This window comes from Hakea prostrata, chromosome 8 (assembly GCF_041222555.1).
Source record: "Hakea prostrata isolate BN-2017 chromosome 8, UWA_Hpros_2, whole genome shotgun sequence".
Classification (NCBI taxonomy): Eukaryota; Viridiplantae; Streptophyta; class Magnoliopsida; order Proteales; family Proteaceae; genus Hakea; species Hakea prostrata.
In genome coordinates, this window is record NC_142607.1 from 44772230 (window position 1) to 44798580 (window position 26351).

The 26351-nt window shown below is 36.5% G+C and overlaps 1 protein-coding gene, 1 long non-coding RNA gene and 1 other non-coding gene across 5 annotated transcripts; 1 reads left to right on the forward strand and 2 right to left on the reverse strand.

Moving 5' to 3' along the window:
* The first annotated feature begins 786 nt into the window (after positions 1–786).
* On the forward strand, positions 787–6243 carry LOC149008116 (alanine--glyoxylate aminotransferase 2 homolog 2, mitochondrial-like). 3 transcript variants are annotated; one of them, XM_089166343.1, is made up of 10 exons: positions 787–1122; positions 1452–1682; positions 1767–1937; positions 2229–2372; positions 2475–2651; positions 2766–2991; positions 3247–3360; positions 3461–3547; positions 3834–3895; positions 6014–6243. In XM_089166343.1, exons 1-9 carry the CDS (start codon positions 883–885, stop codon positions 3875–3877), a joined length of 1434 nt encoding a protein of 477 aa, XP_089022469.1. In that variant the 5' UTR covers positions 787–882; the 3' UTR covers positions 3878–3895; positions 6014–6243. The 3 variants fall into 3 exon arrangements, with proteins under 3 accessions (XP_089022469.1, XP_089022470.1, XP_089022468.1); XM_089166344.1 differs by having other exon boundaries at positions 6018–6243; XM_089166342.1 differs by lacking the exon at positions 6014–6243 and having other exon boundaries at positions 3834–4341.
* Positions 6244–9535: 3292 nt separating this feature from the next.
* On the reverse strand, positions 9536–10365 carry LOC149008117 (uncharacterized). The gene is made up of 3 exons (XR_016174997.1): positions 10188–10365; positions 9889–9940; positions 9536–9803 (listed from the first exon to the last, which is right to left on the reverse strand). It is a non-coding gene; the product is annotated as an uncharacterized LOC149008117 (long non-coding RNA).
* Positions 10366–12225: 1860 nt separating this feature from the next.
* Positions 12226–12330, reverse strand: LOC149008118 (U6 spliceosomal RNA). The gene has a single exon (XR_016175419.1). It is a non-coding gene; the product is annotated as a U6 spliceosomal RNA (small nuclear RNA).
* Between the last annotated feature and the right edge of the window lie 14021 nt (positions 12331–26351).

Consider the following 26351-nt stretch of genomic DNA (forward strand, 5'->3'; position numbering starts at 1 on the left):
AAACCATTAGTCAACCCGACTTTAAACCGTTAGTTAGCCCGAACACAAACCACACCAAATCGAAACCGGCCCGAAACTGTTATTTTGCTAATGGGCCATGTTTGGGCTAGGTGTTTTTCAGCCCGAAACCGTTAGGCCCAACCCGAAACTGCCCCAAACCGCACCGTTGACACCCCTAGTCCTAGTGCTAATCACTTGGTAGAGTGGATTTCCATCCTAATGAATGAAATTACGCCACGTTCGCCTTCATATCTTGCTTAGATAAGCATGAGGATATAGTCATCTTCTCTTTCATCTATACTTTTTTTTGTCTTTCTTCTTTTTAGTAATTACAAACATTTATTCAATGTGACCAGCAAATGAGGCCGAAAAAAGCTCAGTCAACCAAATGATATTTCGGGTTCTCAAAAGAGATCGGTAAGAACGTATCACTATCTCAAGAATTATTTGCAAAATATTAAAAAAAAAATAAAAAATGAAAATCTTATCTGCGATGTGTTACTTGTATTTAGATTGTAGCACACTATTTCCATCCTCCTATGGTCCATCCTAATCTCGGATGATTAGGTTTACTAGTATACTTGATAAATATGCATCAATATCTATATTACAAGATCCGGTTTATCCGGTTAAGAAGAAAAGATTCTAATCCAGCCGTTGTAATTCAAAGAAGATGATATGATCTGTGTTCCATTCATATTTTGGCTTTTTTCTACCAACCCGAAACGGCACAGTGCATATGGCCCTCACGATTTGTCTATATAAACCCTTTGTTTCCGTTCCGTATCCTCACTCTCTCTTCTCTCTCTCGATTCTACATTTTGCAGAGAACAAGAAGCTCTGTATATACAGTGTGACCAAGAGGGAGAAGAGAAATTAACGATGATGAGAGCTTTATTTTCAAGAGCCTTACCCAGAAGGGATTTTCGTTGCTGCCAACGAAGTTTCTCTCAATTGGCTCAACAGGGTGAAGATCATTTGCAAGAAAGCTCCCATGTCGTTCCTAAAATGCCTCCTTTTGATTATACTCCTCCACCCTACACGGGTCCTTCTGCTGCTGAGATCTTGCAGAAGAGAAAAGAATATCTCAGTCCTTCTATGTTCTACTTCTACAAGAACCCTGTAAAGATCTTCTCTTTTTCCATTTTTCACATTTGAGTATTGGGTTTGTGGTTCTTAATTCTTTAAGAAAAAAGTTAGCTTGAATTGCATTCTGTTTCGAACCATCAATTTTATATTTTTCCTTTCATGATCTAAATGCACCTTTAACGCTTTTCTTTGTTTCTTTTTGCTTTTCTTGTTTTTCGTTTTGGTATATTATTTTCCTTTTTTGTCTGGCATTAATGGTGGAGAAAGGGTGTGAGCCTCTGATTTTGACGGCATGGGGAACATAGATCTTGCTATTGATCTGCTCTTACAGTTTCACTGATGATGGGTTTTCGAATTTGTAGTTGAACGTGGTTGATGGGAAGATGCAATATCTCTTTGACGAGAATGGACGTCGATATCTTGATGCATTCGCAGGGATTGCAACCGTTTGCTGCGGCCACTGTCACCCAGATGTGGTGAAAGCATTCACAAATCAGGCGAACCGCTTGCAGCACTCAACCGTCGTGTATCTTAACCATGCAATAGCAGATTTTGCCGAGGCTTTGGCTTCTAAGTTACCCGGAGATCTCAAGGTATTTTAATTCGTAGTTTTGTATTAAACAGTCATGATTGTAAATGGGTTCGGTGTTAATTGGATTTCTGGGTTGGATTTGTAGGTTGTTTTCTTCACAAATTCTGGGACTGAAGCCAACGAGCTGGCGATGATGATGGCTCGATTGTATACTGGTGCTCATGATATCATTTCACTCAGGAACGCTTACCATGGCAACGCTGCTGGAACAATGGGAAGCACTGCCCAATCTAACTGGAAGTTCAATGTCGTTCAGGTAATTCAATTGTTCAGCTATCTTTCAATTTGATTTCCTTGGTTCTTGGATCTACCTTGGTTTAATGGGTTGCATGCCTCTAAGGAATTAGCTAATCTTCTACTTTATGATGAGCTCTGCTCGTATTTTTGATTTTCTCTCTGGTATATGAAAGACAGGAAAATGTCCATGGTGTTTCCTTCCCCTTTCTAGTGATCGATTTGTGGATCATTTTCTAGGGGATCTTGACAAATCTTTTATCCAACTCATTGATGTTTCTTGTAGCCTTACCCTGTTACATTTTGCTGACAGAGTGGAGTTCATCATGTATCGAACCCAGACCCATACAGAGGTCTTTTTGGCTCAGATGGGGAGAAATATGTAAGAGATGTCCAAGAGACCATTGATTTTGGAACTTCTGGTCGTGTTGCTGGTTTCCTCGTGGAAGCAATACAGGTAAATTGCTCTTCCATCTATTAGGTTTCTTGAGGATTTCATAGACTTTATCCAGCCAGGAGAGCTTGTGTGTGCTCAATTCAACTTTTACCAATTTGGCAGGGAGTCGGTGGAATTGTAGAGTTGGCTCCAGGTTACTTGCCTGCTGCCTTTGATGTTGTAAGGAAAGCAGGAGGCCTCTGTATTGCTGATGAAGTTCAGGCTGGTTTTGCTCGCACTGGCCAGTTCTGGGGATTTGAATCCCATGGTGTTGTGCCTGACATAGTGACAATAGCAAAGGTGAATTGATATACAATTCAAGTAGTTCAATATACAATTTTATTAAAGATTGATTGAATACCTTAGCTCTATTCTACTATCAGTGATTGACTTTTTATGAACCTCTGTCTTCAGGGCATTGGAAATGGAATTCCTATTGGTGCAGTGGTAACGACTCCTCAGATTGCGAAAGTCTTGACTTATCGCAGTTACTTTAATACCTTTGGTGGAAACCCAGTATGTACTGCTGGAGGACTAGCTGTTCTTAGAGTAATTGAGAGAGAAAATCTCCAGCAGAATGCACATGTGGTGGGTTCTTATCTGAAGGAACGCCTAACTTCTCTCATGGAGAAGTACGAACGTAAGAGCTGTTTACCTTTCTCAACATCTTAGCAACTATATGATGGATTTGCTGATTCTGTATTAGCTGTTATTGAATATCTAGGCCAAGGTCATTGTATGGATGGTGTAATGTTATAATATTTTCCAAGAGTTAATAGGCATTGAATGTTTTAGGAGTCGTTCCTTTCTCTTCAATCGCTATGCTTACTGTTCTCCAAGATGGAGTCTTATATTTATCTTTATGCTTTACCTTATGTACCTTGCATTCCTGCAGTTATTGGCGATGTAAGGGGAAGGGGTTTGATGCTTGGAGTTGAACTTGTCACCGATCGTAAACTGAAAACACCAGCCAAGGCTGAAACTTTGCACATTATGGAACAAATGAAAGGTCTATCTCTCTCTCTCTCTCTCTCTCACACACACACACACACATGTTATGGTCTTCTCTGTATATGTCGAATCTAATACGTCCCTCGGTTTTGCTGTAGAAATGGGAGTTCTAGTCGGAAAAGGAGGGTATTATGGCAATGTGTTCAGAATTACACCTCCCCTTTGTTTCACAAAGGATGATGCAGGTATGATATTGTCAGATTGTTAGAATGATTTCTCAAAGCAATCTATACATACTTGCTCATGTATATGCCTTGCATAACATATTTTAGATTTGACCCATCAAAATATCAAGCTCTCCAATTCCATCAAAACTTTGCCTGTTCAGCCTTATGGCCATAGGCTATATACAATCAAATGAACAGATTGGTTAGATGGGTCATTTCTGGAGTCTATAACATTGATGTATCACCATACCAATGCTTACTTCCAATATTTTTACTGAACTAACTTTGGTTTCTCTGGTTTCAGACTTCCTCGTGGATGTGATGGACTACTCAATGTCGAAGATGTGAAGCTTCTGGTGCTAAAAAGTATATAACCAACTCATCCTCTGCAAATCGATCTACGTATATCTGCTGTATCAGTCTAAATCACTCTATTCAGTAACCGAATAAAATTATGTAAACTTTGCTGTAGAGATGGTGAGACACCACCTCGTTGTCTCTCTTTCTCTCTCTCTCTGTAGCTGCTTCTTCTTCTGGTTTCTCTAAGAATGTGTTGTTAGCATCAAAATTCAAACTGAACAATGGTGACTGATTGGTGTGGGATCTTTGGTTAAGTGAGCTATGTTATGTGGTCTATTATGCTTATTTTTCTTTCTCATATTCATGGTATGGGATTCTTTTATGTGATCACTGAGCCCTTAATACTGACTAAGTCTTACTAACTTTTAACACTTCACTTGGGAAAATCTTAGGTTCTCAGCTCATACTGTTCTTCACCTAAAACAGAACTCATTTTTTGTATCAGAAGAAAGTGAATAAAAAAAATGCAGAGAGATTGATTAAGATAAGATTTCAAATGCATTTCTAGAGACCTGGTCCTTTGTTTTTATAAACAATACTGGTGTGGTCCTTATGGAGGGATGATGTGGGCTCTCTTGTGGTCTGGCATGTGATATCTCATTTCCTTTTTGTTAATAAAGTCTGGATGGGTTGCCCTAGAGAGATTTTGTGATAAAGACAAAAAACTTGTGTCTTGTTGCCTGATTGCATTTTTAATGTAACATAACTCTTGGCATCTCCAGTTGTGAAAGTCACTTTAGTTATGTGGACAGAAGGGAAAATGAGCTGTGCCTGGGTATGCTCTTTTCACAGTGATTTTGCTTCAGTCCTGTAGGCGTCGGGTCGGGATTTTGGTCGAAATTTTGATTAAAATCTTGGTCGTCGGCGCCGGTTTGAAGCAAAGTCCTTTTGATAGGCATCTGCTATAAAGGGGTTGAGAGATTGATTGTCTTTGTAATATCTACATGAGGAAATTAGAACACTCACAATGATTTTTTATTGGTATAATTACTATTGTCTTTGTACTATAACGTAATTATTACTTTATTCCTTATATTCAATTAAATTTTATAGGTAATTATTCTTGTCTCCTACCCTTAAACTCCGTTAGTTAAGTGATAACAGGACAATTTTTATCTATTTAAAAATCTCAAAATGACTCTTAAGGCTTATTCAATTTATTTATACATTATGCTAAATTACATTACTACCTTAGAAATTAGAAAAAAAATTAACCATAATTAAGTAGCTCTTTATTTTTTTTTAGCTTTTTTTATGTTTACTTTTCAATTTAGTATTAGTTTTTAGTTTTTGTTATTCACTTTTTAATTTGATGTTATCAATTTTAAGAAGTTTGTATTTCCATTCAATTTTCATTTATTTACTATCTAATTTGGTGTTATCAATTTTAGAAAATTCATTTTCTTAGCTGAAAAAAAATATTTTAGATAATCTTTTATTGGAATTTAAAATAATAAGAATACAACTCTAAAATTAGTACTTGATATGATTTTTTTTTTTTTGGGGGCCGAAACCCGCCCCCCGGCTGTCGGATTTTTCACCCGTGAAATGAACCTGATAATATTGTATTTTTTTTTTATGGTAATAGGAATTGAGGCCAAAATAAACATTAAACATTTCAATTATAACAGTTTCTTAACACTGTTAGAACTAAGGAGGGGTGCAACAGTAATTTTCATAAAAAATAGAGTAATTTTAGTAATTAAACTATAATATAGGGGACAACAATAATTATCCATTTTTTATTATATTTAAGATTGAATGGATTTGAGATTTTGCCTTGGCCCTTTTTCTTGTGTGAAATATACTTGTCCGCTGATTTTTTTTGAAATTTCCTTAAAGAGATTTCATGACCTTAATTTTATGTGTAAAATACTAGCACTTCTCTCCCCATCACCCCAATTTTTTGAAATTTCTGTACCCACGAGCCCTCGACCCTTTTGACTATTTCCATGTATGAAATATTAGTCCTTTACCCCCCAAATGTTAAATCCTAGCTATGCTCTTATTTTTTACCAACTAAGCCAATTACTTGTGTGCCATGCTTCATTTTGCATTGCATTGCATTTAATTAGCATTTTTTGAATGTAATAATTAACAGTTAATTATTTGTGTTGTGTGAAGACAGCTTCTGGCTAAATGGAGGAGCCAATGGAAGTTTATGAGAAAGCATCAATGATCATTTCACAACTTCATATAAGATGAAGACAGGGAGAGGCAAAATGACTCTTTCTTTCTTTTTTACTTTTTTTTTCCAAGCTTATAATGTAAGCATGAGTGTAGGAACTAGGGAGTAATAATTTTTTTTTTTGGGTTACTCAGAGTTGAATCGGAGGAAGATAAGGCAGATATGTCTTCTTGTGTATATTTTGGTTTCAATTAATAAAATACCAGACAGCTTGCCTTGCCATTTATTCTGATAATCAAATAGGAAATCTTCCTCATACTCTCTTTTCATTTACGCGAAAAGAGTCAAAAAGATGGGCGAGATTTCGGCTTGATTACAAGTTTCGATATGGACTGTAGGCTGCACAGTGCTGCAGTAACACTGAAGCAATTCTACTTTTTAAATATATGATAGAAGGATGTGAGAGAAGCATAATTCTCTACCCCTTCTAGGTGGAGAACATCCTTCCTCATACTCTCTTTCCATTTATGTGGGATTTTCAAATAAAGTTTTAATATAGGGCGAATTACATATAGATCCTCTGTGTTTGCAAATCAATTACATCTGCCACCCCTAAAAAAAATTAATTATAAATGCCCCCTAAGGTAAAGATTGGGGTTAAATGAATAGGTGGACTTGATTTATCATGAGATAGGGATGGTTTTAGTTTCGGTTCCAAAAATATTTGGGTTTATGCCAAAACTACCGAAATTCGTATTCAAGATTTTTTTTCCATTGTTAAATGCTGATGCCATCAATAAACAAACGCTCCAAATACCAAATTTATCCTTACCTTTCTGCTATTCGAGTTTTTTTTTTATAATACCGGTTTCACCCTCACCCATGTTTCAATTTTCTCTTCGGTTACAGTATTTCTTCTGCCAAAGTACTAAAAATTTGTAAGGTCTTGATAACTCACTATTATAGTGATTGGATTCTGTCTTGAGTCCCGAAGATGTAGACTTCAAGCCTAACTCTGTTTCAGCAATTTCTATTCAATAATTGAACTTTTACTCGTCACATGTCGCCCATCACACGATCGGATAGATAGGACCGATAGAATCCGAATTCTGCACATGGCTGGTGAGTCACTTATTTTAATAAATATTTTAACGGCAAGGTTTTAGTAGACTGTCAAACATCATCCACATACTTTCCGTTTTTTCTTTCAACCCACATGCTTTTATAACCTTTTCCGTGTCGATGGAATCCCTGAAGATACAATTTAAAATTGATGGTTACATTAGATATATATATGCTTGGAGGACACGAGATCCTGATAGCTACCATCCATTTTTGGTAACATTAATTATTTTTTCCTTTTCTTGTGGAGACTGGATACCTACCTCAGATTCCTCTTTTTCCTCCTTTCTCTTTAAGTATCACATGATAAATACATCGATTTCTAGGAAATCCATGTGGACCAGTAACTTTTCTGGTCTAAGTGGTTGACAAGTTTGGTATTTGGCTTGGATGCTACACATCGAGATTTCGATCTCAACTGTCTGTTTCATAGATACGTAACACTTAAGCATGGTCACATGTTTTGTTGCTTACTTATTTTTCTTTGCGGGGTTTGGGGACTGAGATTCGTCCGGACTAGCTTAGTTAAATTTAAGGCAGGGATTCGCCTCTGGCCAGAAGAGATCCTACATGAAGGTATTGGTCTTTTACCAACTGAGCAACCCTTGGAGATTATAATGCTTATTTTCTGTTAGTTTGGAGGATTATACTTTCTTCGTATCCCTTCATCACGTATTTAGGAGGGAAATTTATTTTACAATTCTTTAATTCATGTGATCTATTCTTGATCCAGCATAGGTGGGTAAACAATTGGATGGGTTCAAACAATGCTGTACTATTTCATTGTTTTTCTTTTTAGGGTTTTCTTGTTCCTCTTTTGTACAGGATTGACGTGTAAACCAAGGGGGTTCAAGGAGTTTGATTTGAGTGCTTGTATGATTTGTCGGTTATTTCATGTTATGTTCTTCTTGTTCTACTTTTGTACATGATTGACTTGTAAATCAAGGGGGTTCAAGGGAGTTCGATTTGAGTTAGTGGTGTCAATGGGTCAAGTTGGGCCCCAGTCCACTCTTTGAACCCTAATTTTACCTTAGAGCCCAAATTCAAGCCCAACCAAACATTTTCAAGTTTTGAAAAATCTGAATCCTAACCCAACTCGGTCCGCCTTGATTAATCCTAACAAAATGAATAATACTATTGCCACCAAGTAGACTCAAATCCATGACATCTTTGTTGCAAGCTATGTGTTTTACCACCTAAACAATGCTACATTGATTTTTTATTGTGGCATTAAATAACTTTTAACTCTAACTTTAATTAAACTTAACTGATATAGGATCATAGGATCGGGTTGGCTAGAGGGCCAAACCCAAACCGAACCCAAACCGAACCCAAACCAAACTTGACCCTGCTAGGGCTCATTATTTTATAATTTCAAACCCGCCTAAAAATTGTGCAAGACTTAGGGAGGGTTTGGGCGGGGCCGGGTCAATAGGGTTTAATTGACACCCCTAGTTTGAGTGGCCGTGTGATTTGTTGGTTATTCCATCTCTTGTTCTTGATGCAGCATAAGTGGGTGAATAGTAAAGGAGATTCAAGGAGTCATGGTGTTACTTGTGTTGCATATTCCCCTACCACTCACTATTGCATTGTTTTTCTTTGTAGGGTTTTTCCTAACATTTTTTGTGCAGGATTGGCACCTAACCTACATGGAGGTTTAAGGAGTTCGATTTGAGTGCCTAACTAGGTCATTCCATGTTTTGTTCGATTATTTGTTGTGGAGCATATATCTCTAACACTTACCATTCCATTTTTTTTCTTCTTTCTTTTCAGAAACACTCCAAAATAAATTGCGAAAAGTATAGACATCCCAAAATGTCTCTTAAATTTGTAAAATGATACATTTCGTTAGCAAACTACATTGAGTTAGAATTAGATAATCTCATAATTCATAAATTGCCCTTAATGTCTTGTGAGTTATGACTTGCCCTTAACCCCTTGCCTATATTCAGATTAGGGAAAATTTTAGAGACACCTCAAAATGTATTGACCTGAAATTTTTTTGTTAATGTATTATTTTAAAATTTGTCCAAATAAATAATTACAAATTCAAAATGCTTTTTTATCCATTGTATCTTAATTTTCATGGAACTAAATAGTTAAAAAATTAAAATAATCTTTTTAATTTATTTCTTTATGGAGAAATTTATTAAGAAAATACTTAAACTTTACAACTATATTTTTTAAAACTAGTTTGAGTTTTGCCAGTAACCATATTGACAAAAAAACTGTAAAATGATATTTTGGGTAGGTAAGGCCAAATTTTTCTTAAAAAAAAAAGAATAATAAAATAAGCAGTAAGTAAATATTTTTTATATTTTAATTTAATCTAAATCTTTAGATATGATTGATGAACATGTGTTCTCATCCAGAGGGAATTGGATGCCCTATTTTTTTTGTCAGAAATAGACCTGATAAAAATTTGATTAAAGAATACTTTATATTTTAATGAAAGAAAATTACAATGGTGATTCGTCAAGAGCACACAAAATAACACTGCAAATTCTTGTCCATAAACACTAACTCTCTTTTTTTTGCCCACTTCCTCTCTACAATTAAACTATAGCCATAAAAGCCATTCCCCCATGCACGCTGATCCATCAGGTCAAGTCATGGCCACAAAGTGACGCATCGGCCTAAGCTCTCTGCTATCACCACAAATCTCTGAAAAGTTTGAATTGATCAGATTTCAAGAACAAGTGAAAATTTCAAAACTGAGTAGAAGAATTTGAACACACATAACAAATACCTTGATTTAAATTGATGATGCCGGCTGCAACGGCAAATTTGGGGTTCAAAACCTGAAATTGAGATGACCAAATCGATGAAGTTTTGAAAGATATAGACACAAAAATTCAATCCATCATTGCAAATAAGCAATGGAAGAACAAATCATTTTGAATACAAGAAAGATAAGAAAAGACGATCTGTTCTGTGTTTCTTCTTCTTCTTCTCCTGTTCTATTTTTATTTCTTCAAGACAAACACTTGGATTAAGAAACAAATCAAACAAATAAATCAAGAGAACATCAATGACACTGGAGCATACCTGTCTAATCGATCCTGCGATGGAAAAGCTGATAGCATCTCCATTACAAATAGCACACACTCAACAAGTCTGCAAAAGCTCTTCCTCAATATTACTCCCAACACTACAGAAATCCCAACCTCAAATCTCGACATTTTTTTTCTTTCTTCTTCTTCTTTTCTTTCTCTTTGAGGTCTGCAATTTGGGAAGTGATCTTGAGAATATAATATTTAGAATAAACCAACTTGAAGGTGCGTGTTTTATGCAAGCTCGAGAACGCCAACTTGATTCATGCATGCAAGACCATAAATTGCACTTTTTTTTTTCTTCTTTACACCATTCACCACGTGTAAAATGATTCTTGCAATTTTGATTTCCAAGGACCAGACCGTATAATCAAAACCACCCTCAAGATGTCAAACTCTGCCAAGTGATGATCAATGTAATGCAATATCAAAATTAACTGTATGAATCATGCCATTTCATTTTGATTCGAAGTCTTATCTTCACCTCACATTATCAGGGCCTGTTTGGTTATCTGAATCCAAGAAATTTAAATATTTATATTCATGAATCAGAGATTTATATCTGTTTGGTTGTAAAGCATCCCATGAATCCAGGGATTTCATTTTTTTGCCTAAACATGTGAATTAAAGGTCTGCTTGGTTATCTGAATCTAGAGATTCAAATCTCTGGATTCATGAATCATATATTTTTACCTGTTTGGTTGTAAAACATCCATGGATTCATCAAATCTAGGAATTTCACTTTTTTGTCTAAAAACGTGAATTAAACCATTCTTGAGTATTGGGTGAAATCCATAGATTCTACCATAAGTATAAAATTGATGAAATTTGCGGATTCATGCAGAGTAACCCAACAGAACTCTATGAATTTTGATAGGTTTAAGGCTAACCAAACAGTTAATTTTTTGAACCATGAATCCGTAGATTTGAAATCTCATTTCATTTCAATTCACTGGATTCTTGTAACCAAACAGGCCTAAGCCATTATTGGGTATTGAGTGAATTCTATGGATTCCACCTTAAGTATAAAATGAATGAAATTTGCGGACTCACGTGGAGTAACTTGACGGAAGTCTATGAATTTTGATAGATTTGAGGCTAACCAAACAGTTAATTTTTTGAACTTGCATATCCATAGATTTGAAATCTATAAATTTGATAATCTTGGAGAAGAGCTTTCCCCAGTATTGGCCATGGTTAATGCCTCCGCAAATATTTACTCTACATGTTTTTATACAAAGAGAAAATGCATGTTCGTGAATTTTGCCAGACTTGGATTTCCTCCACCTTAGTGCACGGTGCACCCAACTTTCCCTCTAACAGCCCTAGGGTCCCTCTACCAAGGGAGTACTTGGAGTCCGGGTTCAATTTACAACGGATCCAATTCAACCAATTAGACCATGTAGACAAACCGATTGATACACTAATCGATTTGGATGGCACCAAATCGGATCGGCAGAACGCTGATTCCATGCACATATGTTAGAGATATGACAAACATACCCTTTGCACCCAACTCTCCCTCTTACAGCCCACCTGACACAGAGGCAAGGGAGATGCAATGCCTTGAATCCATATCATTTCCCTTGACGGGAGCTCCTGCTCCCCTTGTGTTTTTTAACCACAAAAATAGGTGGGACCCATAAAATGAAAATTAATAAAAAAAAATTTTTAAAGGGTGAGACTCATAGTGAGTACCATATGACTTCTTCTATTTGTGGTTAACAAGTGTCGGGGAAGCACAAAATGCTCCTTGTTAGGGACGCTGATCTGGACTCTAATGCCTTTTGTGTGAAGTGTAACGCTCTATGTGTGATGGCAAGATTGGAGAGGAAAAGAATAAAAGACGGAGCCTAGGATTTGAGGCAAAGATATACCATAAGAATCATTAGCTCCAATTGCCATTGCTATTACTAACCTAGTCACCGCAAGTTTCTTCTCCTCAGCCTGTAAGTGACAAGAATTAATTAGAAGCATGATGTTAAAGTCTAATCTATGATTTCATAATTAGAAGCATTTGTTCTTCTAATCATAAAACTTTGAACCATTTCTCATTTGTGTGTCATCCTTGCGTAGGAACCATGCTAATCTTCTCTTCTTGTGTAAGTTCCAATCTTTTCCCGTGCCCTTGAAAAGACAGAAGGTGACAACCAATGTACATTATGTCGCCGAAATGTCGCGACATTTCGGCGAAAAATCGCTATGTCGTTCACAGGCGACACGACACTGGTAGTCGAAACGACTGCAACAAAAAGTCGATGAAAAATCGACGAAAAATCGACAAACCAACGAAATATCAGGAAAAAAATCGACGATTTCTCCGCCGGTTGCCGCCGCGTTGGCGCCGAGAGAAGAAGGGACCGGCTCGCGGTGCGCCTCCGTCCCTCTCTCCTCCTCCGCCCCGTCTTCTTTCTCTCTCGGGCTCCGTGTCTCCGCTTCTCCTTCTCGGTCTCTCCGCCTCCCCGCCTGTTTCTTGTTCTCACTCTCTCTCCTCGTCCTCTCGCTCCGCTCCGTCTCTCTCAACCCCTCACCATCGTCACCGTCTTTCTCTTCTCTCTGCAACTCTGCGCTTTGTGCTCGCTCCTCGCTCCGGTGAGAAACCGATTTCGAGTTTATTCAATAGCACGGCACCTTCCTCTTTACCACTAAAAGTTAAGAAAAGTTGAAAATCAATGCATCGTGGGTCCCGCTATAATGGCTTCACGTGTGCGCAAATTACAACTTACAACATTTAAATGTTTTGAATCTTTTGATATTAATATATTATATATTATTTGGTTATAAATTATAAAAATATACATTGAAACCTCGAGATGACGATATCTCAGTGGAGATGTCGGCGATATTTCGCCGACATCTCGGGGTGTCGATGGTTTCGCCAGCCACCGACATCCCTTTTTCAGGCGACATTTGGAACCTTGGTGACAACAAATATTTCTAAAATATTATTAAAGTGATCAATAAATGAGATGAGACTATAAAGCGATTGGACCAAGATGAGACGATAAAGTACCTCAAAAACTGGAAATTAGCAGATGCAAAAAAAATGTTTGATTGAACCATTTCTCCCTAATTTCTTGCAATTCCAAATCTCTTTGAGAGTTCTGACCTCTGATTTGATTTAATTGAGTAATACAGTTATACCTTTTTTTTGGTAAATATATTTTCATTCATTAGAATACAGATTTCAACTTTGGATTGAGAATCTATAGTGTGGAAATCGGCCAATATGTCCTTCCCAAACAGGACATGGCCCTCCTAGCCAACCAGTTAGTCGAACTATTACTCAACCTTGAAATATGAGATAACTTACAGTTGAAAAATAACAGCTCCAGCTGTTTAATATCCCTTACAATTTATTTAACCTCCAATGGAGCCACTTTGTCGGAGTTTAACAAAGAGATAAACTCTTGATTGTCAGATTCCACTAATAAGTAGTCCACTCCTTCTGCCATAGCTGCCAAAATACCTTCTCTGACTATGTGGGCTTTGGTGCCAAGCACCGAGACAAGCGGGATCGGGTCTGACACTACCAAAATTGCCTCTGCTGATTGGGTCCTAATTAGGAAACCCACTCCAAATTTATCTCCTTTCAGATTCGCATCCACATTAAGCTTGAGGAAGGGGGCTACAGGGGGAGTCCACTTTATCTCTTTGTCTACATGATTTAAAGGATTAAGAACAAAGGATATAGGAATACTTTTACACCCTTCATTGAATGTCTCCCAGTCCTTTGAGGGCCAATGGGCCGTCTCTTTAGGTGACCCATCAACTCCATTGAAGAGGAAATTATTGCAAGCCTTCCAAATGTGCCAACAAATGCTGCCCTACCACCCACCTCTTGTCCCATCTTCTTTTCATTGAACACTTTTTTATAGGATTCAATAAAGTTGTGGATTTTTGGATTTTCCGGTGGTTTGAAGTTCAAGTGGGAGCTCAGCCAGACCGCTCTTGCAAAGCTATATTCGAAGAGGGCATGATCAATGGATTCTGGTGACTTTCTACATCTAGAGCAATCAACGTCCACTTTGATCTGTCTTTTGATGAGATATCAATAGTCGCAGCAATCCCTTTAGCACACAATCTCCACTCAAACATGCCAATACTCCAAAGGAAGATCTGGGAATGAAGCCAAACTAATTTAGTCGATGGTTGGGTTGTATTCACGTTAAATCCAACCTCCAACATAGAAACTAGACCATTTGCGAAGCAATTCGACAAAGGCTGCAGCTCCATACTTTAGACGTGTCCTTCTTAAAGCCACACTGAAAAGCAACTATTAAGTTGTTATATTCTAATTGAAAAAAAAAAAAAAAAACAAGAAAACAAAACTAGAAGAAGAAGAGAAAAATAAAAGAAAAGAAAAAGATGATCCCAGGGAGAACTTACCAAAAGAAAAAAGATCATTGGTCTCAACAAAGGAAAACTATCTAATAGTCTTCCATTGCCCTAAGTTGCATGACTAAATTTTTTTTGAATTGTGTTCTCATGATACTTTAGCTCTAGCATGATCTAGAGCTAATTTGAGCTTATAAAGGGATGATGAGATCAATTACTATTTGAAAAGGCGTATTTGATGCTAAAGGCTTTTGCACAAGCAAAGACTCATGTTTACTATTCACCAAAGTAGGAGGGAAAAAAGAAAAAAAAAAAAAAAAAAGACTAGAGAAAAGAAAGGCATTTTGACAGAGTATTATGGTTGGTATAAGGAAGAAGAGCAGCCTCAATGTGAAAGGTGAGCAATCTTGGATTGTAAGTGGTAGAGATTTAATTGAAGCTTTGATGATTAAATGAATCATTTCATTTCACATACAAATCTTAATAAATTTCCAACTTATGTGTACCTCAATTACATTTTAGAGGTATTTTTGTTTTTCTCATCCACTTTGAAAATACATGCTTCCCCCCGGGGTAAACGACATATATTATTAATCAAACGGCAAAGCCAAGGCTGGAACATTACATAGGTCCACTAACTAGGGAGTGGAATTACACCAAACAGTCATGCTCGTCAACGACCGGGCTTAGGATCAATGAGAAATGTCGGGGAACCGATGTTGCCATGACAATGTCCCCATGAAGATCTTCATTTCTTAGGATAAGGCCCAGGCCCAGGCCCATTTTACCTTCTTTAAAAGAGGCATCCACATTCAACTTTAAGAAGCCCATGGGTGGATTGACCCATCACCCATCTCTCCTCACCCCACAGGAGTCGTTGTAAATCCATTGTTGGCCATCGGAAATGTTTTGCCTTCTTGTTTCGCAGACCAGAATTCTTCATTTGCCTCCCACACTTGTCTTGCAACCTGGTTTGGTGGCTTCAAATTTCCTTTCAAAACTAACTCGTTCCTTGAGAGCCATATCTGCCAACATGTAAAGAAGCATGCATTGATGAATCTTCTCGCCTCCCTTTTTGATTGCGCTGGGATTCTCATCAAGCTCTGCGCCCATTCATGGATCTTCACAGGAGAGGAATGAGAAGCAGCATATATAGCTTAAAGGGCTAGCAAACCACACTGCCTTTGCATAGGAACAGCTGAATAAAATACGATCCATGTCTTCACTTTCATGCTGGTAGTTTTGACAGATTGAATCAATTGGAGCTTTCCTCTTATGTAATCTCTCAGCTGTAGGCATCCCTTTGGCACAAGCTTGCCATGAAGTGCCTCACCGTATGAAGAGTGTGGCTCTTCCATATACTTCTCCGGACACATTTATTGATGGTTTGCCATTTCAAAATGGAAGAAGAAGAACTAGCTGGTTGTATTTCTCTATCTTTTGCATTAACTTGAGCATGATATACACTCTTAACTGAAAATACCCCTTCTTTTGATGCTCCCCAAATGAGATTATCTTCAGAAGGAAAAATACTTAACTTAATGGACTTGATGGCTTCAATATCAATTGGGTGAAAAAAGCTTTGTAACACCTCCTCCTTCCCGATCCGGTTCCCTTGATCTATCAACTCCGATACCCAAGTAAGGCTGCAATTAGCTGGTTTGGGGTGTGAAATTTTGAAACCTGGAATCATTGGAAGCCAATTATCTGGCCAAATCTAAATTTTAGAACCTGTTTCCACCCTCCATTTTAGATTCTCCATTAGGACTTTTTTCTCTTCAAGGATGCTCCGCCATTCCCAAGAGGGTTGTGCGCCAGTTTTAGCCTTTAATTAAGGAGCAATTGTGAAAGTATATTGAGCCAACAAAGAATTTGGTTTCGCCCATAAACGTACTGCCACTTTAGCCGACATTGTTGTATTTTGAAGAGTTGTATCCCTAAAACCAAGACCATTAGAGTCTTTAGATCTACATAGTTTGGCTCAAGATACCTAATGGATCTTTGATTTCCCCTCGTCATGTCCCTAATAAAAGTTGGCCAACTTCCTCCTTGTGCTGTCATGAATTTCTTTTGGTAATTTGAATGTATTCCTACAAATTGTGGGAGGGGGAAAACCAAAGTCTAAGAAGGGTGTCTTTACCTGCATGTGATAGGAGGTTCAATTTCCATCCATCCATTTCTTCTATGACCCCAAAATGTCTGCTTCTTAGAAAAGTCACTCAAATGAAAGTCCCAAATATTTTGTAGGTTCCTTAATATAGGAAACCTTTAAGATCTTTGAGAACCATCTTCTAAGTTTCATTTGGGTATTAGGGCTGAAAACCATACTTGACTTCTGTAATTCACCTCTTGTCCACCACTTTGACAATAAAGCTCCAATGTTGCCTTCAAATTATAAATTATCTCCAATTTAATCTTAGAGAAAGGGAGGGTTCATCTACAAATAGTAGATGTGTAATTTCTGGAGCTCAACTCTTGGGCTTCAACTTGCTTTAGAAGAGAACTTAATTCTTGTGTCCACAATATGAATAGAGTTGGGGGGGAGGGGTGAGGGTGTGCCCTACCTGATGCCTCAGTCGGAGTGATGCATTTACTTATTGAGCCATTCACAAGTAGTTTATATGAAATAGAGGTAACGTATGCATGATCATATCCATCCATTGTTTGCAAAACCCAAGCTTAGTAAGAATAGACTCAATATAAAGCCATGCTAGTCTATCATATGTTTTTTTCATATCCAACTTCTGCCCTAAAAAATTAATTTCCCTTTTTTCATCTTCTTGATGTAATAAAATAACTCATGAGCCATTAAAATATTATCCTAAATGAGCCTAGCGGGAATAAAGGCCGATTGATATGGAGTGATTACCTCATGTAAGATGGCTTGTAATCTATTGGCTATAATATTGGAGACTACTTTGGTTGCAACACCACCAAGCTCATTGGCCTCAATTGGTCTGTTGTCTCAGGGCAAGAAACCTTAGGGATCAAGATAATATAAGAGACATTCCTAGCTAGATCCGTATACCTTGAAATGAAAAAATAAAACTGACTTGATCTCCTCTTTCCTTAGAACCTCACAAATTAAGCTTAGTGTTCATTTCAGGTGAGATAATGGGTTGGATAGCAGATAAAAAGCACATGAAGTGAATCTTAGTTAATTGGTTCAGCTGAAATAGCTTGGGAAAAGTGGTCAAGAAGAATATTTGTGATTTCTGTTGGATCTGTGACCATGTCCCCTGCAAATCTTTTAACTCAAGAACCTTGTTGGATTGCCTTATTTGCGAGGTTGTAGCATGAAGCAATAAGGTATTTGAATCATTTTCATTTAAACACTTGATACGAGATTTTTGTTGCTATATTATTTCTTCTCTAGTCAATTCTAGCTATAATATTTTGGCCTTATTTGTGGGCACATGATCTGAGCCAATAATATTTTGAATGAAAATATTAGCATCTGGGTATAGCATCCTCCATTCTGCATTACATAAATCAGTCTAAAGGTTTGGCAATCATAGGAAAGCTTCCCATTGCCTTCAATCTTCTCCTTCCATTTTTCATTATCCATTATTGATGAGAGTTAAAATCTTCAATGTATGGCCAAACTTCAGGCCTTCTTATTCCAATTTCCTCAGTTATCCGATTCAAGGCTGAAATAACTTGAATGTCCACATATTCCGGCCAAAAAAGAGAGAGGTGTAAGAATATTTCTATCCAAGATCGCATAGATCGACTAAAAACACCTTAGTATGATAATGACACAAGATGATGATGAGCATACCTTTCTATGGTTCTATTGGAGACGAAGCGCAGCGGAATATCTTCTTTATGTCTCCCACTAGGAACAAACTTGAGGTGGAAGTTGATTCTATGATCAACTTGATGTTGGATCTTCTCCTCTAGACTCCTCCCTATTCACTGGCTTGATGGTATATCCTTTCTGACTAGCGGATGTGATTGTGATTATGATTAGGGTTTAGAGGAGGGACCTAGCATCCTTTATATAGGCAAATCCGTTAGATCGTCCATCAAGATCTAACGGTTCCTATTAGCCCACACTAGCCAGTCCATATAAGAGTTCTAGTAACTGTATATTACCCATATCAGACCAATAAGAAACCAAATCAAAGTGTAACACAATCAATGAAGCCCACCTTATGTGGAATATTCAATTAATATTCTAACATTCTCCCACTTGGGCTATATTGATTGTGACACAGTCGAGTAAAACAAAACATCTCCTTTGTTTTAAGAAAACATTTGAAAAAGATACATTGAAAACATTTTGACCTTTATGTGCACAACTTTATATTGGTCTGAGGATAGTCCTAGAGCTCAATCCCTTCACATAGAGCCTTAAGTATCGAATCATGGCAGTGACTGCATCTTTTATGCAACACAGGACCATCCATGGTCACAAATACTCTTAACTTTACTGAAAATGGATGCAATATGGTAGTGTGGCAACTAATGACACTTTATAGAAATCCTCATGTGTCATTCTGTTGTCAATCCAAATCTCTCACTTTATGGTTCCCACGAACCTGACTCAATGCCACGAGAGAATATACTTTATGGTTCCCACGAACCTGTGACTCAATGCCACAAAAGAATATACTTTACGGTTCCTACAAACCTGTGACTCAATGCCACGAAAGCATGTACATTATGGTTCGAACCTGTGACTCAATGCCACAAAAATGAGATTATATGTACATTATGGTTCCCACGAACCTGTGTCATCTTTATAACTCGAGTTTTAACTTTATGTGTTACATGACACACCTTAAGGCTAATACATGAATGCCTTAGCTTTTGCTTAAAGTTAACACATACTTTAAGACTTTCATAACATGCAACATGATAATAATGTGAAGATTAATATGTCACCAAAGAACTTTATTAAATTCAAATAAATTATCAGTGCATACAAGAGACAAGTACAGATAGAATACCTTATTACACAATAGAGCAAAGTTCTCAAACTCCCACTAAACAACCGCATCTAAGGTTCCTCCTAAACCCATAGTTACCGCATGTCTATCAAAGACGTCTGGGCAGGGACCCTTAGTTAGGGGATCTATAACCATATTATCTGTACAAATATGCTCTACTGTGGTGTCACATTCTTTAACCTTTTCTTTAATAGTCAAATACTTAATTTCCATGTGTTTAGACCCTGTGATACCCTTATTGTTGTTAACAAACAACACAACAGAATTGTTATCACAAGATAAACTGGATAGATCTATCCACAATAAAAAAATGTCAACTGTCTAATGAGGTTCCTTAACCAAACAGCTTTTTTCTTTAGTGGTCAAATACTCACCATCATGTATTTAGACCCTATGATCACACATTTCTTGTTGTTTATAAACAACACAACTGAATTGTGATCATAGTACAACTGGATGGATCTATGCGAAATGTTAAAATAGAACTCAATTATCCGATGAGATTCTTTAGTCAAACAATTTGAGTAACTCGCCCCATAACATGTAGCAAACTCAACCTTTATGATGAAATAAGTAATTTTACCTTATTTTACACTTTTCACAATATTATCCCTCATGCCATCAAGGAAAACAACTTCAAGTAGACTTCTTATTATTCGGACAATTAGCAAGGTCAAATATATATACCTTAATGCTATAGGTCTGGAACAAGCTTGTAGATTATCTTATCATCAATTGTCCTCTTCAAGTATCTCAAGATAAGATACTTTCTTCAATTGTTCTCTCTCGGTATCCTTTATAGGACAACTGTAATAAGCTCGATGTATCTCCCTTGAGAATCAAAACCATTATCAAGTATGCAATCTAGCATACCGAACTTCTTTAAATATAAATTATATATGCCCTCCGAGAAAGATCCAATAAATAGCATAAACAATCCCTATGGATCTCAATGCCCAAGACAAAGATGCCTTACCAAGGTCTTTTATATCATAATTCTCAAATAACAATTGCTCGGTCTTTATGCAAGAGGCCAACGTCACTACTAGTGAGCAAAATATTATCAACATAAATAATGAGAAAGATAAAATTTCTCCCACTGACCTTGCCATATATATATATATATTGATCTACAAGTTTCTCAACAAAATCGAATGAAGTCACAATATTATTAATCTTTAAACACCATAGTTGGAAGCTTACTAAAACCACAAATTAGACTTCTTGAGTCTACACCAAGATGATTAAAATCATCAACACAAAAATCCTCGGGGTCATCAACCGCAAAATCCTCAGCTAAATGACATGGACTTCTTTATTAAGGTTTTCAATTAGAAAGGCAATCTTCACATCTATTTAGTATAACTCTAAAAGAGTCCTTAGAAGAGATAGGTGAGAAAATTTCACTAGTCTACTTCATCTTTATGAGTAAACTCTTTAGCTGCCAGTCTGGTTTTAAACCTTACAATCTTTCTTCGTGAATATTTATTAGTCTTATACACCCACTTAAAATAAATGGGTTTAAAGCCTTTGGGCAACTTAACAAGCTTCCCAAACATCATATTGTCTCATCAACTATATCATATATCTCGTTGCACCCAATCATAAATCTAATTAAAGACAACTTTTTAGTAACTCGGGTCAACCATACTCCAATGTTATATTCATGTTCATTATATCAAGTAGTCTGGGAACAAGCTACATTTCTTGGCTATATCAAACTCCGTAAACTATTTAAGAATTCACAATTCTTTGTCTTAACAATGATGGTAAAACAAGATCTGAGTAAGAAACAAATTAACAATGAAAAACTTTTATGTTCCAACTTCTACAATACTGGATTATTCAACCTTAGATTTGCAGAACAACTCAAACGCTAAAATGGTTTAAGTTAGATTTATGAATAATTTGCAATGAAAAAGGGATTAAAAAAGAACATATTTGGAAAGGAACATGATCAAGGATATAAGAGGTCATTATCGTGGCTTCACCTTATAAAAAATAATTCAGACAAAATAGTTTTCCTACCATACTGTTCACTATGTCCACAAGAGTGTGATTAAGCCTTTCGGTTACACAATTTTGCTCGGGACTATCAAACATAGTGAACAGACCAATTATATCCGAATCTTCCAGTATTTGGCAATGGGCCCTTGTCAAGATCCTCATATCAGCCATAATACTCATCTATTAAGCCTTTCGGTTCACAATTTTGCTCGGGACTATCAAACATAGTGAACAGACCAACTATATCCGAATCTTCCGAGTATTTGCGAATGGGCCCTTAGTCGTTCGATCCTCATATCGCCATAATACTCTCCTCCCTCGATCTAACAATTTCTTAACTTCAGTCTAAAAATTCTTGAAGATCTTAGAGATTTAGATTATTCTTTAATTGAATACAAAAACCATATTAAGAGTGGTCATCAACAAATATGATGAAATAATAATTTATACGCAAGGTGGAGGAATAAGGACCACTATCTAGACACCATGCCGAATGGGACAAGAGAAAATCAAATCTTCAAACAAAAACCAAGGAATCATAGCTTTCATTTTCGCACTTAGTTAACCGGACCTTATACTCAATGCAACTTCTACTTACAACAATCATCTTTATTTATAAGGAAGTTTTCACGTCCCAAATTGTTAGTCCTGGACTCTTAGTCTTTACCCGAACATTTTTATGAGTATTGATGCTCATAAGAACAAAGTTTCTTCTCGGAAAAGGTATTGATCTTTATAATTCCAAACTCGAGAGGATGCAAAGGGCATTGATGGATAATAGCAAGGGTAATAAAAGAAACATTAGGAATCATGAGTTTTATCTTAAAAATAATCATCCTGATGAAATAATCCCTAACTCCTCCAAAACCATCACACCTTATGATAAAAAACTCTTAGAAATATACTTATTTCAACACTAGATGAGACTTAGTATCTTTACGCTCCGCATTCAAAAATTTCAAACTGCATTCTGGGTAAACAATTCATCAAGTGTTCCTTGATGGACTTCTTAATGGGCAGTAAAAGAATATAACTACTTTTCACTTCGCAAAAAATCAACTTTTGTCTTCTATACTCTTATGAGTCATATCCATCTTACTCGAACAAAGAATGTGTGGTTAACAACACATCATCAACAATTTCTTGAAGTTTGACTTTTTAAGAATCTCAATAACAATCATATTGTTATAGCGAAAATGTGACTAACGAAGAGCACACACATATATCATCATGAAAACACCTTTGGCGTTCATGCATCAGTGATACTCCCTCACTTTATTAGTACTTTAATATGTAACTTATTAGTACATCACTAGAAAGAGTACACATATATCATTATGAAAACACATTTGCATTCATGACATCGTTGTGATACTCAATCACTTTATTATCACTTTAATATGTAACTTATAAGTACATCACTAGAAAGAGCACACATATATCATCATGAAAACACCTTTTGGACAGAATTCATGACATATAGTTGTGATACTCCCTTATACGTCGGCTCCATGAGGTATTCCAACCTTGAAAATTTTACCACCTTTGGGTGTATAAACTTCTTAGATTAATCAACTCCCAACCAAATGTTGTACATGTTTCCCTCTTAATGCTATCACATAATTACCACCTTTGGGAGTATAAAAATGCATTAACATCAAGAGACATCTCATTACTATATATGGCTGACATTCCATAAACCCAACCATGAATGCCACTTTGGCAGTCACTCACAATCAAGCTCATGAAATTCTCATATTAGGATATACTTTATGTTACCCACAAATAATGCTAATACATTGTTTGGAAGAAATCCAAATTACCAAAAGGCAATCGAAGCATGTATAAAATACATCATACATTTAAAATTCCGGATTACCGAAAGGCAATCAAAGCATGTATAAAATACATCATACATTTAAAATTCCGGATTACCAAAAGGCAATCAAAGCATGTATAAAATACATCATACATTTAAAATTCGATTACCAAAAGGCAATCAAAATACATTTGCATAAAAATCCGGATTACCAGTAATCAAACCCTTTATAAGGCATGCATGATATATATTTTACAATTGTATAATATCATATAAAACATGCTTACAATACAAAGCCATTTGATAAAAAAATCCATATTAAAAAATTCACCCAACGGTGAAATTACATATACAACATAAATATGTCATATCATGTTTCATACATATAAAAGTGGAATTTGGTCATGAAAATAATTACATTGTGTCCAGAAGGGTCCAAAACATAAATCCCCAAAAGAATGCTTTAAAGTTCCTTACGGTTTAGCCAAAAATAAAAAAATACTAAATAAATAGCATTCCAATTATCGGCTCAACCAAAACATGATATATAATATTTCACATATATAGGGGTAGAATTGGGTCTTGAAAATGGTTCCATTGCGTTCGAAATGATCCAAAATATAAAATCCCAGAAGAACGCTTTAAAGTTTCTTACGGTTTGGTCAGAAATAAACAAATACTAAACATATAGTATTCTGGTTTTTTATTTATTTATTAAACTGGTTCAACCAGCAAATAAAAACGGTCTAATAAATCAGAATCTTATTAGGCCGAACCGAAATAAGCAATTGAATCAAATCTAAATTGAACCGAATCGAAATCAGCAATTGAATCGAATCAAAATTGAACCAAGAATCTAAATTAGAAATCGATTCGAAATTGAACCGAAAAATCGAAATCAGAAATCGAATTGAACCAAAATTGAACCGGAATCGAAATCAGAAATCGAATCGAAATCATAAATTAAACAGAAATCAGTGAGTTGACTCGCTGAGTCAAAAAACGAGTTTGGTCCAAAATGGTTCAAACAATAAATCCGGTTCGCCCAAGTTAATCCATTCGCTTGGACCGATGACTGGTCAACCGGGTCGACCCGTTTGACCTGACGGGTTCAAAATCGGGTCGCCATGGCGGGTCATGGGTCGGGTTGACCCGACCCGTTGACTCGGTCAAACTGCCACGTCAGCACCGCACAAATTTAAAAAAGATCAAAAAGATGCTGCCGGATTCCAGCAGCGATTGCCGGCGCGTCCGAAGTCCGATGGAGACCCATAATATATCAATTTCTTCGTTTTTCTGAGATCTACGCCGTGGTAGTTTTAGATTTTCAAAATTCTTTCTAGAAAAAAAGTTATTGACAAAAAACCCCACGGTTTCATTGAAAAAATCAGGAGAAAAAATTCACAAGTTTCATAGGTTCCATTCTATAACCCTAAGTTCATCATTCAACAATCCTATGGGTCTTTAATCGATTCTATACAGGCTCTGATACCACATGTAAGAATATTTCTATCCAAGATCGCATAGATCGACTAAAAACACCTTAGTATGATAATGACACAAGATGATGATGAGCATACCTTTCTATGGTTATATTGGAGACGAAGCGCAGCGGAATATCTTCTTTATGTCTCCCACTAGGAACAAACTTGAGGTGGAAGTTGATTCTATGATCAACTTGATGTTGGATCTTCTCCTCTAGACTCCTCCCTATTCACTGGCTTGATGGTATATCCTTTCTGACTAAGCAGATGTGATTGTGATTATGATTAGGGTTTAGAGGAGGGACCTAGCATCCTTTATATAGGCAAATCCGTTAGATCGTCCATCAAGATCTAACGGTTCCTATTAGCCCACACTAGCCAGTCCATATAAGAGTTCTAGTAACTGTATATTACCCATATCAGACCAATAAGAAACCAAATCAAAGTGTAACACAATCAATGAAGCCCACCTTATGTGGAATATTCAATTAATATTCTAACAAGAGGCCCCTATTGTATCCTCAGGGTCAAAATGGAAGGATTTGTTCATTTTCAGCATGCGATCCATTTTCTCCATCTGAGTTTTTGGTTTCTTAGTCTCCGTCAAAAAGATTATATCTGGTTTTGAAAATATATGATTCATGGCGGTCGACTTTTAATGAACTATGACGAGACATTGATCATTGTCAATAAGCCAACCCCTTGGAGGTTGAGAATAGTTTTTTTTTTTTTTTACTAATAAAGGAAGACCTACTTGAAAGTAACGCTTAGGAATCTAAACATTAATGAACCATGTTCGCAAAATATTTCCTCCCAAATTAAGAGGAAAACAAACTACCTCCCCTACTACGTGTCAATACAAAAAGGTCTTCGCTCTCTTCCCTTTCTTTTGAAACAAATGCATGGGAACAACCATGACACGTTAGAAATTAGACAATTTCTAGCTAAAAACAATAACAATAGCAAGCTCTATGAATTAGGGTTGGACTAAAGAAAAAATTGAGTTGTAGGTCACCATGTTATCAAGCCAAATTTTGACGACGATAAGTAATATAACTACATTGACCACATCGTGATTTTAAGTATCCTCAAAATGATGCCAAGTACAACAACAACAACACAACAATAACCAACAAAATGATGTCGTGAACAACATACCCAAGGAAAAATGATTGCTAGTCTTAGGTAAAGAAAACAATGATCTAATAGCCTTCCATTACAGCTTTGCTTCAATTTGCATAATATCTCAGCTTTAGCATGATCTATAACTAATTTTGAGCTTTGAGAGGGATGAAGAAACCAGCAATCTACCATTAAAAGGGCGAAGCAAGTGCGCCTTCCACACAAATAGAGTCAAAGGTGTAGAAGGAGGAGAGACAATTCCCCACACGACCTTCCTCAGCATTTTTTACTGAAAATTAACAAATCCTCAAGTTTTCATTTACACAGTGCAAGGAAAACTAAATTGTATGAGAAGCAAAATTTTCAAATCCATTTTTCCCTTCCTGCATGAAAGTATCTAAATGCTTTCCTCAATAAAGAGTGAGATAATAAGA

Coding starts and splice junctions, on each gene's coding strand:
- LOC149008116 (XM_089166343.1), top strand. CDS start 883: ATGATGAGAGCTTTATTTTCAAGAGCCTTACCCAGAAGGGATTTTCGT. Junction 3,361..3,460: donor CATTATGGAACAAATGAAAG/GTCTATCTCTCT, acceptor GTTTTGCTGTAG/AAATGGGAGTTCTAGTCGGA. Junction 3,548..3,833: donor TTTCACAAAGGATGATGCAG/GTATGATATTGT, acceptor CTCTGGTTTCAG/ACTTCCTCGTGGATGTGATG.